The 18,472-nt window shown below is 36.9% G+C and overlaps 1 protein-coding gene across 2 annotated transcripts; it reads left to right on the forward strand.

Annotated features, from left to right (window-relative positions):
- Positions 1–107: 107 nt before the first annotated feature.
- LOC103489635 (guanine nucleotide exchange factor SPIKE 1) lies at positions 108–18,466 on the forward strand. Of its 2 annotated transcripts, none has more exons than XM_008448878.3 (30): positions 108–538; positions 624–786; positions 3,652–3,773; positions 3,865–3,968; positions 4,081–4,136; positions 4,279–4,376; positions 4,480–4,617; positions 4,965–5,276; positions 5,404–5,694; positions 7,007–7,174; positions 7,325–7,516; positions 7,616–7,659; positions 8,025–8,094; positions 8,230–8,391; positions 8,629–8,736; positions 8,890–8,927; positions 9,680–9,824; positions 10,489–10,615; positions 11,327–11,520; positions 11,989–12,119; positions 12,641–12,716; positions 12,887–12,997; positions 14,132–14,314; positions 14,717–14,866; positions 15,182–15,355; positions 15,466–15,813; positions 15,906–16,238; positions 16,675–16,860; positions 16,981–17,955; positions 18,037–18,466. In XM_008448878.3, the coding sequence occupies exons 1-30, from the start codon at positions 482–484 to the stop codon at positions 18,289–18,291; spliced, it is 5,511 nt and encodes a 1,836-aa protein (XP_008447100.1). In that variant the 5' UTR covers positions 108–481; the 3' UTR covers positions 18,292–18,466. The 2 variants fall into 2 exon arrangements, with proteins under 2 accessions (XP_008447100.1, XP_008447101.1); XM_008448879.3 differs by having other exon boundaries at positions 3,868–3,968.
- The last annotated feature ends 6 nt before the right edge of the window (positions 18,467–18,472 follow it).

Consider the following 18,472-nt stretch of genomic DNA (forward strand, 5'->3'; position numbering starts at 1 on the left):
TATATATATATATATATATATATATTTCCAAAAGAAAAGAAGTCAATAATAAAATAAATAAATAAATAAAAAACTAAGACCCAAAAGCCGAGGGTCCGAATTGATTATTAAACGATTAATTAGGCCCCCGAGATTCGGTGTCTTGCTGTATTTTGGACGCCTTACCCTTTCACTTTCACTGGTTTTCTCTACTACTGTGTAGTCTGTACCGCACTGCAATGGCTTGAGCTTCAGCTTCTCCTCTGCTGGCTGGCGCCTCTCTGTTTCTCTCTTTTACGCCTTCTTCTTTTCTATTCACTACAGATCTACCAACTACGCCATTGTTATTCCTTCCTCTGCTTCGTTTACCTGTATCCACTTCCTAAATACCAAATTTGAAAGAGACTTCCCAACTTCATACTTCATTTTTCATTTTTCATTTTCTTCTTATCTTTTCTTCACCACCTGCTACTCTTCTTCCCAAAACCCTAGATCTACCACAATGCATCTTCTACATCGTCGAGATTCCACTCCCGCCTCTATCAAGTGGCACAACAAGGTATATGCTGCTTCTCCTCCCTTCCCGCTCGAATTTTACTTCTTCTCTCCCTTTTTCTGTCTTTCATTTCTTGTTTTCTGTGTAGTTCGAGGAGAATTTGGAGCAATGGCCATACCTCAATGAGCTCGTGCAGTGCTATTCCACTGACTGGGTAAAGGATGAAAATAAGTACGGTCACTATGAGACTATCGGTCCCGTCTCCTTTCAGAATCAGATATATGAAGGCCCCGATACTGACATTGAAACTGGTAATTATACTGTTTTTTTCTTACAAGTACTGCTTATTCTCTATCTCGTCAAGCTCGAATGGCGGTCGACATACAGTCATTTTCGTTGTGGACGGCTTATATCTTCCCCTTATGTAGTTTCGTTTGTTCTATTCCTCTTTCCGTACGACTTCAATCGGTTGCGCATGTGTTAGACTGTGTGGACTCATGCATGTACCCCCCTCTACCATACATAAATACATACTGTTAGGACTCTGAATGATACACGCGCTCTTTTCCAATCAAGTTTTGGATCCTATCTTCAGGAATACTCACACATGTTGACTTCACAAGTCATGAACATTTGTCTCTCTGTAGCAAAAACTGAGGGCAGTTGAAGGTACTAGGGATCTCTTTTATTTTCGAGCTTCTCACCGCATAAACTATGGAATAATATCTTGATTAAACCAGGACTTGCTTGGTTCGAGCTTGTCACAGGCCATGGTTACTTTACTTGTAGCGAACAGTTGGCCTAAATCCTAATAATTGTAATTTAGCAATAGTTATAGTGCAATGTGGCTCTACTATGATATTTCCTGAAATACGGAATTAATATCATAATTTATGAAGGCTACAGGCATATAGCCTATCAATAATACGAGGCATTTTGATTTCAAACATGCTAATTACAATTGTCATCACATAAAATAAGGGGGGACTACTCGTGTCCTATAACTTTTTGAGTCAATTGATATCAATGGATCGTAGCCTGTATACATATATTTTGGATATAAACAATATGTTATTCATATAAAAAGAAACAACTGAGGGGCCAAGCAGAAGAAAACCCTGCCCAAAGGCTGGAAAAACAAAAGAAGATCCTTCCAATCATCAATAATCATAAAAAGACTGTAATCACAAAAGAATTTATTGTGGTTGGAGCACCACAAAGAGGTTGTATGGTATGCACTGCTACAGAAAAAATCCAGCGAAGATGACTTATTCTAATAAGTCCTATATTATCTTGCCCTCCAAATATGCCACAGAAGGGCTCAAGCCACACAATTCCATAGAGCCTCTGCTTTGCATTTGAAGAATATTCCTGCAATAGCCTCTGAAAACCAACTTTCAAGCTTAAGAGAGAGGCAGACTGCAAAGTTCAGCTGAGAAAAGATTAATGATCAAGCCTCCTGGCATACATGCAATGAACGTAGATACAATTGTCCTCAACCCCATTACACAAGCTGCAAACTGGGTGGTGGGGAGGGGAAAGAGCTCAACGAATCAATGAAGATGTATTTTGTTAAGATAAAAAAAGGATTGTTTTCATGCTTGGCATTGAGATGATCTTCAAGTTTCTCAATGGGGATTTTGTCACTATTTGATATCAGATTATGTTCTTTTTAAATAATTAGAAAATGAGACAGCTAATTGTAAGGGTAAAAATTAAAATGAAAATTAAAATTTAAAAAATCGTAAAGGTATACGTTTTCTTTCACAATTGTCTTTTGTTTGGAGGGTTAGAAATGAATTTTAGTGATGTTGGGTGCCTTAGTAGGTTTAATGCTCTTTAAGCTTCAATTTTGAAGTTTTTTTTGAAATGGAGACAAGCCTCTTAAATTTTTATTAATAAAAGAACCTTAAGCTCAAAGTACAAGAGTATTATACTAAGAGCAAAAGAAAAGAGAAAATTCAATCTTCAGCTACAATAAAAGCTATAAAACAAATTCCAAATAGAAGAGATCAAGCTAACAAAACCATATCCGAAGAAATCTAAATACAAATCATAATGCAAAATCCTCTCATAAATAACTAATTTGAAACTAAAAACTTGCAAGAAGATGCAACTAGTTGGTGTGAAGGATTTACTTGCCACCCATATGAAGGAAAATCTAAGAAAGACTGAAGTTGATCTAACATTGAAGAGAAATACATTAGATTGCTGAAGAATCAAATTAGAATAATTCCACAATCAACAACTATTAATTTTAAATGATCTGGTATTTTGCAAGATCGGGGACAATAACGAGTAGCAGAAGGAAAATTTACGGATCTTGGCTCTTCCTCGCATTGAAACGGGGCATTGAAATGTATTTCTAGAGGCTTAAAATGTTTCTGATTTTCAAGTTTGGTTGACCTATCTAAATGCTCCAATTCCTCACTACTAACGCTAAAACGACAGTCCAAAAAGACTCACCTTTCTTGTTGGATTGATTGAGAGGGGTTTTGCTTGGAGAGCCCTTCAAAAATTTTACCTTGGAGTTAAGGCTAAACTAGGTAGAGTGAGGATGATGAGAAAATGACTTAGAAGAACGGACTGGAGCTTGAATTTGGGTACAACCAATTTCCAATAAATCAGGATTAGCCTCTATAAACAACTTGGAGTTGCTGGAATAAGCTGATGAAAGAGAATGGGCACTACTTTCCTCAAGAAAAATGGGTACTTGATCATCTAAAATCTGGGCTCTTAAGGAGCGTTTTGCCATAATCTTTGATTTTTTTTTTCCGGATAGAATACTTTGGAAATGACTTGAGGTAATGTGGGAAGATCTTAGCAAAATTCTTTTTTTTTTTTCAAATTTCCTCTGGATGACTTTGGTGAGGAAAAAAGAGAAGAAGAGGAGAAGGGTTCGATTTTGAAGTTTTATTATTATTATTATTATTTTTGTAACTATTTTATAGACACAATTTTGCTTGGTTGGAGCCCTTTAGTTGGGTTTTCATTTCTTTGGTTTTCCTTTATTACATTGTAGGCTTTAGATAATCTATCCAACTTCTATATTAAATTATACTTTCTAATGAAAGCTCTTTTGACTTCTCCAAACAGTTTACAACTGTCATTCAGTGGTTCTGTTAGTCTTTAAACTTTGTTATCGTTTCCATATAACTATTCCAACTCGTGTGCAGAAATGCGTCTTACTTATGCTAGACGCACAAAGCCTGATGATACTACAGAGGATGATGTACCTAGTACCTCCGGAAGGCCAGAGTCTACCACATATGATCCATTGTTATCGAATGTTCCAAAGGTTTGAGATGAACCTAACTGTATGAAACATTATACTGCTTATATTTCCCCACTATTACGTTTATGCTAATATAGTTCTAATATTTTTGCAGCAGATTGGTCCTTCTCCTCTTCCAGCTTACGAGCCAGCTTTTGATTGGGAAAATGAAAGGTCAATGACATTTGGTCAGAGGATACCAGAAACTCCTGCAACACAGTATGGCAATTATAAAAATCATATACAGAATTCTATCCTCTTATCAAGCCAATTTACTATTTTTACAAGTTTGAACCGCTACTTATTTCTTCCCTCTTGTAAATCATGCCAGTGGCTTGAAGATTTCTGTTAAAGTTCTATCACTATCCCTTCAAGCGGGGTTGGTTGGTAAGTGTTTTTAGAGTAGTTCATATCTTCCTGGGGTTCATACATCTTTTTCTTATATTTTATTTGTTTCACTTCAATTCTTTATGATTACTGACTTGAACATGTTTCTCTCTGCACCATCCACTTTCAACTCTTTCCAAAGAGCCATTTTATGGTACAATTTGCTTGTATAATAGGGAGAGGAGGGAAAAATTATCTGAGGATTTCCATTTTCGCATTGCACCTAAAGAAATGCAGGATGTAAGCTACTTCCTCTGTTTTCTCCCCCTCTGAATTTAATTTGCATCTTCTATGGGTTTATGGTGAATGAAGAATATATTCTCTTCGCCCATTTCTGTTCCAGCCTAAAATATCATTTGAACCGCGCGGAATTTTCTATTTGGAGGCTCCATCAGCATCTGTCTGTCTTTTCATTCAGTTAGAGAAACATGCCACAGAAGAAGGAGGGGTTACTGCTTCTGTGTATTCACGTAAAGAACCAGTATGTCTAAATATATGTGTTCCTTTATTCTTTTGTTTGAGTTATCTTCTACAAATTCAATTTAGTTTTTCTTCTTCTTCCTCTTCATCTTTTCCTTTTTTGAGGGTTTATTCTATCAATCTTCATAAATTATCCCTACCCCCCCCCCCCCCCCCCCCCCCCCCCCCCCCAAAAAAAAAAAAAAAAAAGAAAGGAAGAAATCTATCTATTATGCTATGTGTCCTAACTGAAAGGGCCAGCATGCCTAAATAAATATGTTCTCTCCATAGTCCTGATCCTTTGAATATTTGTTTCGTGATTTCATCATCTGAACTAATGCTCTTTAATTGTGTGAACTCCACCTGCAGGTGCATTTGAATGAAAGAGAAAAGCAAAAATTGCAGGTCTGGTCTCAAATCATGCCTTACAGAGAATCCTTTGCCTGGGCCATTGTTTCATTATTTGACAACAGCACTGGTGCAGCATCTGCTGGATCTGCTTCCCCAAGTAGTCCTCTTGCTCCTAGCATAACTGGCTCTAGTTCCCATGAAGGCGTCTTTGAGCCTAGCACCAAGGTCACAGTAGATGGAAAGCTGGGTTACTCTAGTGGAAGCTCTGTAGTTGTTGAAATATCCAACTTAAATAAGGTTAAGGAAGGCTACACGGAAGATGCACTTCAGGTGTGGTGCTTCAATCTATGTTATAAATCTGATCTTATTTTGTCCAAATTATATGGCATTGTACTTCTTATAAAATCTCAAAGTGCCTCTAAATGTGATCAATGATGGTTACCTGTTCAAATTACAGGATCCCAAACACAAGGTTCATAAGCCCGTAAAAGGAGTTCTTAGGCTGGAAATTGAGAAGCACCAGATTTCCCATGCTGACAATGAAAACATGTCAGAGAGTGGCAGTGTGATCAGTGACTCCGTCGATATGGTGGACAGATTGGTTGATTCCACATTCAAGAAGTTCCCCAATAATGGTTCTGATAGCCAGCATCTTAGTTGCAGCTCAAAGTCAAATTTTCCTGTCGGGAAAGAATTTTCTGGAAATGGATCATTATCTCATGAAAATGTCGATACAAATGCAGATGACGTAAGTATAAATTGCTAATATTCTTTATTTTAATATCTCACCACCAAATAGTTCTTTGTTTGATAGGTCTTTTTATCATTTATTTCAAATTTTTACTTGCTTTGGAATCAAGATTTTGCTATGAAATGAAGTAGTTTTCTGATCGATGATATGCTTATAATCTGTTTCTATGATAAACATGTTAATTAGAGATAAGTGGTTGAAGGATGAGGAATGGGTGAATTTTAGAAATTCTTTAGGATATAGCAAGGAGAAAATATAAATAATATCTAACAATTAGTATATGGGTCAGAAATTGCTGTTTTGCTGCCCAACGTGGATTGTAGGGCCTTAATAAACTTTATTTCTTTTTTAACTGGTTCATCGGACCTCTAGCTGCATCAAAGTTTTTGGGGCAATAGGTTCTTATTTCCATATCTGGTATCTTAAAAGCTAATTTTGTTTGATCCTTGCTTTTTAGAGAAGGATCTCATGTAGGGGATCCCTCATAACTTGTATGAAGAATTTTGTAGGATGAGTTGATGAATAAACTTCACTTGGAACAAGTTTTAGATTTTAAATAGTATAATTAAATTGAAAAGTAGTTGTGCATTGCAGTTAGTATTTAGTCTGAGGAGAAATCAGACAGAATTAATTTCAGTGAACAGATGTTTATGGAAAATAATGGAGAAGTGGTGAACTGGTACTGATCATGAAGGATATTGTGAAGACCTGCTCTAGAAGGGGTAAATTGTGAAGTGGCTAAGAAAATGGTTATGCCTAGCTGGCAGTGGATCGTGTGTGGAGTATGGTCTATTGGGTTGTAAGCGGTTGGGGGGGGGGGGCGGGGCTGAGAGGAAGTAGGCATTGGAAATTTGTAGACCAGAAGTGTAATAGGAGGAGGGAACCAACCAGCTGTCTCAAAATTGCTGGATATCATACATTGTAGAAAGGGAATCGTCCTACTATCATCTCACATGCACAACACACTGCAGATCGAAGAACTCAAAATATAACAGTGTTCTCACAAACTCTGGGTCTCTTTTCTGTGTTGTTTGGTTTGTTTTTGTTGTTCGATTTCTTTTCTGCAGGTTAATTTGTTTGAATACTTAACATATTGGTATTAGAGCATGTCTACTCTGGCAGAACACAACAATGGCACATAGACAATTGGAGGTCTCACACATATATATAGGAAAACACACCATTCTCATGAATACACCTTTCTTAAAATTTGAAATTTAAGCTATAATTTGTATTAAATCTTCACCATTGACAGCCAAGATTATCATTAATAATTGTTGACCGTAGAGTTTGTTGGTTTGGCTTTCAGTTCCACGCATTCGACTTCCGCGTTATGATGAGGAACGAGCCATTCTTGCAGCTCTTTCACTGTCTTTATGTTTATCCCCTGACTGTTAGTTTGAGCCGCAAGAGGAACTTGTTCATTCGAGTAGAACTTAGAGAGGATGATAGTGACCCACGCAGACAGCCTCTGGAGGTAAATGTCTAAATACTACAATATCAATTACTTAAACATATCAATTTCAACTCTATGTGTCGGTTATGACTGATGAGGTGATGGCCTATATGGAAAGTAATTTGTATTTGGCATACTTATATGTATGATTTTGGTGGGAGACTTGTTTAGGCTATGTATCCAGTGGAGGTGGGTGCATCTCTTCAGAAGTGGGCTCACACTCAAGTTGCTGTAGGTGCAAGAGTGGCTTGCTACCATGATGAGATTAAACTCTCCCTCCCGGCTACCTGGACACCAAAGCATCACTTGTTGTTTACTTTCTTCAATATTGATATGCAAGCAAAACTAGAAGCTCCCAAGCCAGTATGTTCTTTTCTGCTTCCCTTCTATCCTGGTTCTTACATGGCTGTTGGTTAATAATTAATATTATGAATTATCACATCTTTTGCTGACATATTCCAGGTGCCGATTGGATATGCATCACTCCCCTTGTCAACACATGCTCAGTATGTACTTGTTTATGATGTTTGAAAACATTTGAAAAGTGACGTACCAGATTTTAGGTTGAGTTGAATATAGCTTCTATATAGTTTCCTGATTGTACTTTTTGTGAAGGACACAATGCATCTCTCCACGTTTAGTTTCTGTGAATTTTATGTGGATTTTAATTAATTCTGATTTTTACAAAAACTTAATTATTTTGCCGTGCACCTCCAAATTTCACTTTCCCTTTTTTTTTCTTTAAATTTAATTGGAAACAGGCTTTGAATATGTTATTCGAAATTTAATACCAATGCTCCAGTATTTCGGTGAACTGTATTCATGTATGCATCTCCTTGTTGAAATCTCTGATCTTGATGGTTTAATTTAGGTTACGGTCTGAAATTTCTTTGCCAGTAATGAGAGAGCTTGTTCCACATTACCTCCAAGATACAAACAGGGTGTGTTTTGGCTTCCTTCACTGCTGTGCCCTCTGCAACAGTGAAAATTTCTGATTCAGTGATTTGACTATTTCCTCTTGTTGGTCTTCGTTTGTTCATCTTCTACTTACCATTCATGTTTTTCTGATTGTACAGGAGAGGCTAGATTACTTGGAAGATGGGAAGAACATCTTCAAATTGCGCTTAAGACTGTGTTCCTCCCTTTATCCCATCAACGAACGAATCAGGGACTTTTTTCTGGAATACGATAGGCACACTCTTCGAACAAGTCCTCCTTGGGGTTCTGAACTTCTGGAGGTTTTTTTTCCCTTTTAAGTTATACGAAAATTCTGCCACCCCACACAGGCATGCGTGCATGCACACACCACCCCTTGGGCATTGCAAGAATTTTTTAACATTACCAATTCCTATCATTCTATTAAACAATAGGCGATAGCCATGTAGATAACTAGATACTTTAATTGTTTCAACCCAACTGGGGATTTAATTTAACTGGACAATAATATCTTTGGTGGTGCTGTCCATTACATGCAGGCTATTAACAGTTTAAAGAATGTTGATTCCACTGCGTTACTCCAATTCCTTCATCCTATTTTGAATATGTTGCTCCATCTCATTGGCAACGGCGGAGAAACCCTCCAGGTTTTAAATTTAATTTATTTTTTTTATTTCAGGGGGCTTTGTATGTCTGTTTAATTTCATCGAAGTGTAGATAATTCGCTTGAAGTTATGAATTTCTTTTTGGGGTTTCAGTACAAGCTGTCATCTAATTCTTGTTTGTCCGATGTATTTCAGGTTGCGGCTTTTAGAGCAATGGTTAATATTGTTACTAGGTACTTGTTTAAGTTTTGTAAATTCTACATTTATTTTTGTCTAATTTATTAAAGCCCCTCAAATGTTTGGTAAGTTTTCTGATTTTCTTTGATTTGTGTAATTTGAGCTTATTTTCTTACTTTTCAATCTCCAAATTGAGTTCCTATCTTACTCTTCTAGAAATTGGCTTAATATTTTTCTTTGAAAAGGATACAAAACTTTTCATTAAAATAATGAAAAGTGAAAATGCTTAAAATACAAAAAAATGAAAACGGTGAGTACAAATACACAAGGACTCTGCTGTAAAGACAAATGCAATCAATCCAAATAAGCATAAATTCTGAATGGGAAAGTCATCAAAGAACTTAGAGAGATAATGTCAAGTGAAGAAGACAATAATCCAAGCAGCTTCAAAGCAAACATCCTAATCAATTACTTTTCCTGAAAAATTTCTGATTTCTCTTGAACTAAATTTCAGCAAGGAATACTTTCACAATCTAGGTCCTGAAGAATAGCTGTTGCACCCCTGAACATTGTTGACCCACAAACGCCAACCCCACTATGCTAAACACCAACGCCTATCATAGAAATTGGCTTGATCATCATACAGTTTCTTGGGTCTTTTAGTTTTTTTTTTTCCTTTTTTTTCATGTTACAAAGTTCTTGTTGTTGTATGTTTGACATTTTATTTGGTTCACATTCTGTCTTACAAAGTCAGGATTCTTGTTGTTTGTTTATTGATTTTTTTTGACTGTGTGACAAAAATATATAGGGTGCAGCAGGAATCGGCCGAAGATGGTGAAAGAAATCACTTCCTTGTTAATTATGTTGATTATGCTTTTGATGACTTTGGAGGTCGCCAGCCACCCGTATACCCTGGTCTGTCCACTGTCTGGGGAAGCTTGGCTAGGAGCAAGGTGGTTCTGGCTCTGTTATTTTCAGTTAGCTTTGGTTATGCAATCATGGTCTTTAATGTCAAAATAATTACTGTGTTTTCTTTTGTACATGAGTTATGTAATGGCATCCTTAGAACAAACACAAATATATGTGGGAATCCTAGTACAGGGAAAAAAACCACGATGCAGATATTTCTTATTATTGTCTTATGATAATAAAAGTACAAGGGGGAAATATTTATGGGCAAAACGAGCCTTATTAAAACAATAAAAAAATTAGGGGGAAGTACATCATAACTACCCTTGGGCTTAGGCTTTCAACATGACCCAATCCCACTATTTCTAACACATACCTATTTATTGTGTAGCTCAACCCTTGAAGACATTAATTTGTCCTTCGTGGGTTTTTCAATTATTTTTTTTTTCTGGGGTTTCATTTGGATCCCTGCCTTTGTTTACCTATCTATTTTTGGTGTACTTTTGATGAATGGTTGGTAGATTGTGTTCTTGATTACTGTAAGGAACATAACACTGACGATTGTTTACATGCAACCTTGTGGTGATTATTTGATTTCAGTTTTTCAAATCCGGTAACTCTTAAAATGTTATTTCATTGGTTCTCCATGTATCATAGTGGAGAAACATATTAGAACTTTCTGAAGATTTTTTTTTTTTAATTTTGTAGGCCAAAGGCTATCGTGTTGGACCAGTTTATGATGATGTTTTGGCTATGGCCTGGTTTTTCCTTGAGCTAATTGTCAAATCAATGGCACTGGAGAAAACTCGACTTTTCTATCATAGCCTTCCATTAGGTGGGTTTAATGTTCTCTGTTCTTTATGTTTGTACCGGGATTTAGAGAGAGAAATGCCTTTCTATATTTTTATGTTTTTCTTGATGAAAGCACAGTTTCTTGCCAAAATACAATGTGGAGAATAACGCACTAGGGAGTTTATCGTATAATTTTCTCATCTAATTTCATATTAATTACATTAATCCTTTAAGCTTATGTATATATATATTATTATTATTATTATTTTACCCAAAGTTTGCTCCTTGTACTTGGATTGTTGGATTTCTACTTCTTTGTCTCTAACTATATCACATTTAGCATTCTGTTTCTGGAAGATAAATCTTTTTGTTCTTCCCAAAGTTGGTTTGAGCATTGGGCGTTCCCCTACTTTTCATCTTTGTTCTATTAATGAAAATGCTTTTCCCTGATCTGAAGAGTTTTCTTACTTCCTTGTCGTTTATGAAACAGACTAACATTTGAAAGATTATCTATGATTGTCTTCAAAATTGACAGTCTGTCATGCAAGCAGAGTTGGTTTTATTATTATTGTTGTTGTTATTATTATTATTATTTTTGGGTGAGCAGAGTTGAAAATGATAAATGAGAGGTTTCTCTTTTGTGTTGAAAAAGAGAACCAAAGTTTGCTTGTCAAGGATTGAATAGAGATGTTTCTGGCTTGGCAGTGGTGAAGATATTCCTTTGATTTTTCCTTTCTAATTTTTTGCCATACAGGTGAAGATATTCCTCCAATGCAATTGAAAGAAGGTGTATTTAGATGCATAATGCAGTTGTATGATTGCCTTCTTACCGAAGTACATGAACGTTGCAAGAAGGGATTAAGCTTGGCTAAACGTTTAAATAGCAGTTTAGCGTTCTTTTGTTATGATCTTCTATCCATTATTGAGCCTCGCCAAGTATTTGATTTGGTATACTTCTCAAATATTTGTTTTACTTATTTCTTGGGTCTATATTGTGTTATGGGAGTAGGCGTGTGTGTACTTCTAAAATCTAGTGGTGAAGTTTATGTATTTTTGTAAAAGAAATCAATCTAAACTTTCAAAGGAAGATGTTTATTCATCTATTTACTTAAGTGGTAGAACTCTCTGTAGGTATGGGTGTAATTATTCTAATAGTTATACGGAGTAATCCGTTGCTTCTGTTAACCAGTCAATTTCAAGTTGAACTTCAACTTTTATAGTTGTGGTGGAATTATTTCTAAAATACTAAGAAAGCTGGAGATATATTCTCTTGCAAGTATAAAGGCGTGACTTTGCTAAAGACATTCCTTCAAACATTGAGCATGAAAAGCTTTTCGTGTGTAACCTCCTGGATGTGGCATTTCTATGCTATGGTTCACCCAATTTGATAGTGCAGTTCTTATCAATCTGTTGCAGGTGTCCTTGTACCTGGACAAGTTTTCAGGTGTCTGCCAATCAGTTCTGCATGACTGCAAGCTTACATTTTTGCAGATTATATGTGATCACGACCTCTTTGTTGAAATGCCTGGAAGAGACCCTTCTGATAGGTGCCATATCTTCAACATATACTTTTACAATCCTTATGTATCGTTTTCCTGCCCTGGAAATAAAAGACATGTTCATTTATACTTTTACAATGGGGATATGTGACCGAGTGCCTTGTAGAGTAGAAACTTTCTGTTCTTGGTTTTGGTAGAAAAAGTGGGAATAGGAACCCCTCTGACTTGAGGAAAGAGGCAATATCAGTATTGATTTGGTATTTGAGGCAATTTCAGGAAGTCAATTGTAAAATTGGAGAGTTTCCTTTGGGTACAAAAGTTCTCTTACAAAAGGGTTCCCATAGATTTTATGAAAGTGAAAGGAACTGTTAGGAAGCAGAATTTAGTGATTCTTATTGTCTTGCTAAATCTTATATGCTAATCTTGCCAGAATTTTCTTCAGAGCAAATTTGTCTTTCTTTTATCTCTTTTCTGTGAAGGCCTTGTTATTTGGGCTTAATAATGCCTTGAGTCTCTTGTCTGACTTTTTTTTTTTTTTTTTTTTTTCTTTTTTTTTTTTTCTGTTATAGGAACTACCTTTCATCTGTATTAATACAAGAACTTTTTCTTACTTGGGATCATGATGATTTACCTCTGCGGGCAAAGGTGAGACTAACCACAATCTGCGAGGAGTGGAAAAGTAATCATGATACTGTTCAAAGGGCACTTAAATTATCATAGATTTCATTGCTTTTGGTTTAACCCACCTACTGTCTATATTTGTTTTGGCGTTTGTCCCACTTGGTTAACTTTTCTAATCGGGCTTGTGTCTATAGGCAGCCAGAATTTTAGTTGTTCTCTTATGCAAGCATGAATTTGATGCCCGGTACCAGAAGCCTGAAGATAAACTATACATTGCTCAGCTGTACTTTCCACTTATCGGGCAGGTGCATGTTTATCTTTTAATCTATCCTATCTTTTTCGTGTGCAACTAAAGTTAGCCTGTCAAAAACTTAGCTTGGCTTAAATCAATGGCGCTCATTGTCTTTTAATATCCAAGAAATATTTTGGAACGATTTGTTATCACTTTCCATATCTTAAAATCTTACATCTGTGTAATGAAACGTGATTCTATTTCTCTTTCAAGTTCTTAAGTGTAGTTTAAAGCTAGCTTGTCAATAACATGATTTCTAGTGTAGATTTACATGGTTGTGGTCTGTTTGTTTAGTTCAGCTTTCTATATAAGTTTGTTCAGTTTTGGGGTAGTCGCTTTTATTCCTGAATTTGGAGTCATTGTTTTGGTTTTGTGGACTGTCTCGTTGTTGTCTTGTTGTATTCATCCTTTTATTTTCATTATATCAATGAAAAATTCAGTATCCTTTTCAAAAGAGATAACAAACAAACAAACAAACAACCAGTGCATGTTGAGAACTTCTGTTGAATAATGAATGTCGTCTGTTTTTCCATATGTTCATTTTCCGTAATACTTAGTTTCTCACAATAAAAGGAAAAACAATCCTTCCATTTTCTTTGTTTGACCACTAAAATTTTTCTGACCTGTAAGCTTTCAGTGGTCCAAGACATAAATTATGTGATGTGGGAAAAATCCATCTGCTTATAGGTTGAATTAATAGTCTGTCAGCATTTAAATGATTTCATGAAGATCATCCAGGGTTTACATGATTGGAAATAATAATTTCTGCTACGAATAGGCATGTTCAATATAAAAAAGTTTATACACCTAGTAGGTTTTCCCATATTCTCATTCCCTAGAGGAGACCTGGGGGTATAAATATATTGTTGCACTCTCAAGATATTGAAACTTCACATTACTACATTAGGAAGTATTGACCAACCTTTCAGAAAGTTGCATCTTTTTTTTTTTCCGTTATTTCCAATTATAATAATCCATTCATACCATAGTTCACCAAGTTGATACTTAATGTGCATATGCTTGATGTATATATTCAATCAAAGATGCATGCTTGGACATTGGCTTCTTGAATATATTATAGATATATCACCATGTTGATCTTATCCGAGGTCAGTTTCTCATAATGATTGTGTTATGTTTTGTACAGATTTTAGATGAAATGCCTGTCTTCTATAACCTAAACGCCACAGAGAAGCGTGAAGTTTTGATTGTGATTTTGCAAATTGTGCGCAACTTAGATGATACTTCTCTTGTCAAGGCATGGCAACAAAGCATTGCTCGAACCAGATTGTTCTTCAAGCTCATGGAAGAATGCCTTGTTCTTTTTGAGGTGGTTATTTTGTCTGAAATTCAATATTCGTTTGACATCTTATTTGGCTTCTTGTTAAGACGACTGATTGTCCTAGTTGGTAATGTATAGTCTCACTAAGACCACTGGTTCTATAGCTCATAATATTGCTTGCTTCAATAATCTTATTTTGGTTAATAACCCCACACTTATTGAAGTCACCTTTTACTTGTTTCCTTCTGCGGTGGTGATAACTGACAGAGTAAATGGTATATGAAGTAAATAGTATGACATCACCTTTGATTTTGTGAGTTAACAGAAACGTAAATGATATAAATCACCTTTCATGGAGAGCACGTATGATTCACTGATGTTATGTTCTTAAGAATGGTATGGGGATTGACTCAAATACCTCAATTTTCTTGATGGCCCTCTATTTTACAGCATAGAAAACCTGCTGATGGCGTGCTTATGGGATCCAGTTCTCGGAGCCCTGCTGCTGTTGGAGATGGTCCTGGTTCCCCGAAATATTCTGACAGACTTTCTCCTGCAATCAACAACTACCTATCTGAGGCATCAAGACAAGAATTCAGAGTGGGTGTCTCTCTTTCGTATTCTGTGTAACCTCCGTGTGGTCCAGGGGGTCAACAATTTTCAGAACTTGTAATTGTTTCTAAAAAAATGTTTTCCTGTTTTTGTTCCAAATCCACGGAGTTTGTGAATAAAAATATGATAAAGACCTTTAAGGTCACAACTATTAGAAAATTCTGAGAACATACAGTTTTTCCTTCTTTCTTTCTTTTTCCTTTTATAAAAAAAAAACCAATTCCTCACGATTCATTAGCCCTACTTGACTACTGTTATTTTTGGTTACCCTTCTGATTTTTTGTTGCATCTTCTTCATTGCAGCCTCAGGGAACGCCTGATAATGGTTATTTGTGGCAAAGGGTGAATTCTCAGTTGAGCTCCCCAAATCAGCCATATTCCTTGAGAGAGGCACTAGCTCAGGCACAATCTTCTAGGATTGGTGCATCTGCACAAGCATTAAGGGAGTCGCTGCACCCGGTATTAAGACAAAAATTGGTAAGCTTCTCTAATTTTTCAATTTTCTAATTTGATTCTCAATAGTGAGTTTTTAGAACATTATTGTCATATCTATGTCAGGCAACTTAACTTTATAAGTCCTCTCTCAGGAACTTTGGGAAGAAAACTTAAGTGCAGCTGTAAGTCTTCAAGTTTTGGAAATAACAGAGAAGTTTTCCTCGATGGCATCATCTCATAGCATTGCCACTGACTACGGGAAACTTGATTGCATCACCTCCATATTCATGAGCTTCTTCTCTAAGAATCAACCTTTGGCATTCTACAAGGCCTTATTTCCTGTCTTTAACAGTGTCTTTGATCTTCATGGCGCAACTTTAATGGCAAGAGAAAATGACCGTTTCTTAAAGCAAGTAACATTCCATCTTCTTCGGCTTGCAGTTTTCCGAAATGATAGCATAAGGAAAAGGGCAGTTACAGGACTTCAGATACTTGTGAGGGTAAGATTCTTGAATTGTATCATTCACCAATTTTGAACTCTTGTTTTGTTGTTTCTAATGTTTTGTTTTTTTTCCCTCCTGTTGTGTTGCAGAGTTCTTTCTGTCACTTTATGCAGACGGCTAGATTGAGGGTCATGCTTATAATTACTTTGTCAGAGTTGATGTCTGATGTGCAAGTAACGCAGATGAAGGCAAATGGGACACTTGAAGAGAGTGGTGAAGCACAGCGTCTACGAAAATCCTTAGAAGACATGGCAGATGAATCAAAGAGCTCCAGTCTGTTGAATGAATGTGGACTTCCTGAGAATGCTCTCGTCATAATTCCAGAAGCTTCCGCTGATAATAGGTGGTCCTGGTCAGAGTTGAAATATCTTTCTGACAGTCTCCTTCTGGCTCTTGATGCTAGTCTAGAGCATGCTCTTTTAGTAAGTAGTTCTTTTTGTTTTGAGTTAATTTATTTGTATCATCTTTTTTGAGTTGTTGTATGCCCACAGTCCATTCTGTTCAATCCAGATAAAATATGGGAATTGCAGGGTTTTGGTGGTGTTTTTCTAGTTGTATTTCTCTTCTCCTGGACCTTCATGTAGCGATACTTGATGGCAATACCATTTTGAGATGTCTGATATAGAAAAATTTCTCTGTCTGCATACTGCAATAATATACTTTATTTAATTTAGCATAGAAAGTGCGTAAGGCTAGGTTGACGCTTTGAAGTTCTTAGTGTTATCTCTGGCTATATATGATGCTTTCACTCCCAAAGGGAGTTTTATTTCTCCGAAACAGTTTTGTTTCTGGTAGTAGTTATTGCCCTCCAAAGATTTTGAACGGTAACAGATGCTTGCTATTTTTCTTTTGATTTAGGCCTCTGTGATGTCAATGGATAGATATGCTGCTGCAGAAGGTTTCTACAAACTTGCAACGGCATTTGCCCCTGTGCCTGATCTTCATATTATGTGGTTATTGCATTTATGCGATGCGCATCAAGAGATGCAGTCATGGGCAGAGGCTGCACAGTGTGCTGTGGCCGTTGCAGCTGTGGTCATGCAGGTATTATACGTTTTGTTTTTCCTATACGGAATTTGTTATATTCAAATTTGTGTTGTCTCTGTGTTTGGGGCTTAGGGAGGGAGTTCTTTGTTCTTTGACAAATACTTGGCTTTCCCTTAGGCTCTTGTCGCTCGAAATGATGGTGTCTGGAGCAGAGATCATGTGACAGCTCTACGCAGAATATGTCCTATGGTTAGCAGTGAGATCACATCAGAAGCATCAGCAGCTGAGGTGGAGGGATACGGTGCCTCTAAACTCACAGTCGACTCTGCTGTGAAGTACCTACAGCTTGCGAACAAGCTTTTCTCCCAAGCTGAGTTGTATCATTTTTGTGCTAGTATTCTGGAGCTTGTAATTCCAGTTTATAAAAGTAGGAGATCATATGGACAACTGGCGAAATGTCACACTTTACTAACAAATATTTACGAATCGATCCTTGAGCAGGAATCAAGCCCAATCCCATTTACTGATGCAACATATTACAGAGTGGGATTCTATGGTGAAAAATTTGGGAAGCTGGACAGGAAGGAATACGTATATCGTGAACCCCGTGACGTACGGTTGGGTGACATAATGGAGAAACTCAGTCATGTATACGAGTCTAGAATGGATGGCAGTCACACACTGCATATTATTCCAGACTCTAGGCAAGTGAAGGCGGAGGAGTTGCAGCCGGGAGTTTGCTACCTACAGATAACGGCAGTTGATCCTGTTATTGAAGATGAAGATCTGGGAAGTAGAAGAGAGAGAATCATTTCGTTATCTACCGGGAGTGTCCGTGCTCGTGTATTTGACCGCTTCTTATTTGACACCCCATTTACCAAAAATGGAAGAACTCAAGGTGGGCTAGAAGACCAATGGAAGAGGAGGACTGTTCTACAGACTGAGGGATCCTTCCCGGCCTTGGTAAATAGACTCTTAGTAACTAAGTCCGAATCGCTCGAGTTCTCCCCTGTGGAAAATGCAATCGGAATGATCGAAACTAGAACTGCTGCTCTGCGGAATGAACTGGAAGAGCCTCGCAGTTCTGAGGGCGACCAACTTCCACGACTCCAGAGTCTTCAGAGAATACTCCAAGGCAGCGTCGCAGTTCAAGTGAGTTTCTTAATTTCTGTTGTAATTTTATGCCCACCGATTGAATTTTAAGAACGCTAATGTAATTCTCTATGAATCCAGGTTAACAGTGGAGTCTTGAGCGTGTGCACTGCATTCTTGTCTGGTGAGCCGGCTACAAGGTTGCGGTCGCAAGAGTTGCAGCAACTCATTGCTGCACTTCTCGAATTTATGGCTGTATGTAAGCGTGCTATTCGAGTTCATTTTAGATTAATTGGAGAGGAAGACCAGGAGTTCCACACCCAACTAGTGAATGGATTTCAGTCTCTCACCGCCGAACTATCGCATTACATTCCCGCTATTCTATCCGAATTGTAAGCATGGTGTGAATAACCACTTTTTCTTTCCTTTCTTTTGTTGCCCTCATCTTTTGGGTTTCATGTAGTAACTAAGTCTTACGGTTTTCATCATTGATGTTGTGTAGTCTGCAGCAGCATTGTATTATTGTATATACAATTTTTTTTTAAGTAGCATCGAGATTTTATTGTATAAATGTGGT

The sequence above is a fragment of the Cucumis melo genome, chromosome 1 (genome assembly GCF_025177605.1).
Source record: "Cucumis melo cultivar AY chromosome 1, USDA_Cmelo_AY_1.0, whole genome shotgun sequence".
NCBI lineage: Eukaryota > Viridiplantae > Streptophyta > Magnoliopsida > Cucurbitales > Cucurbitaceae > Cucumis > Cucumis melo.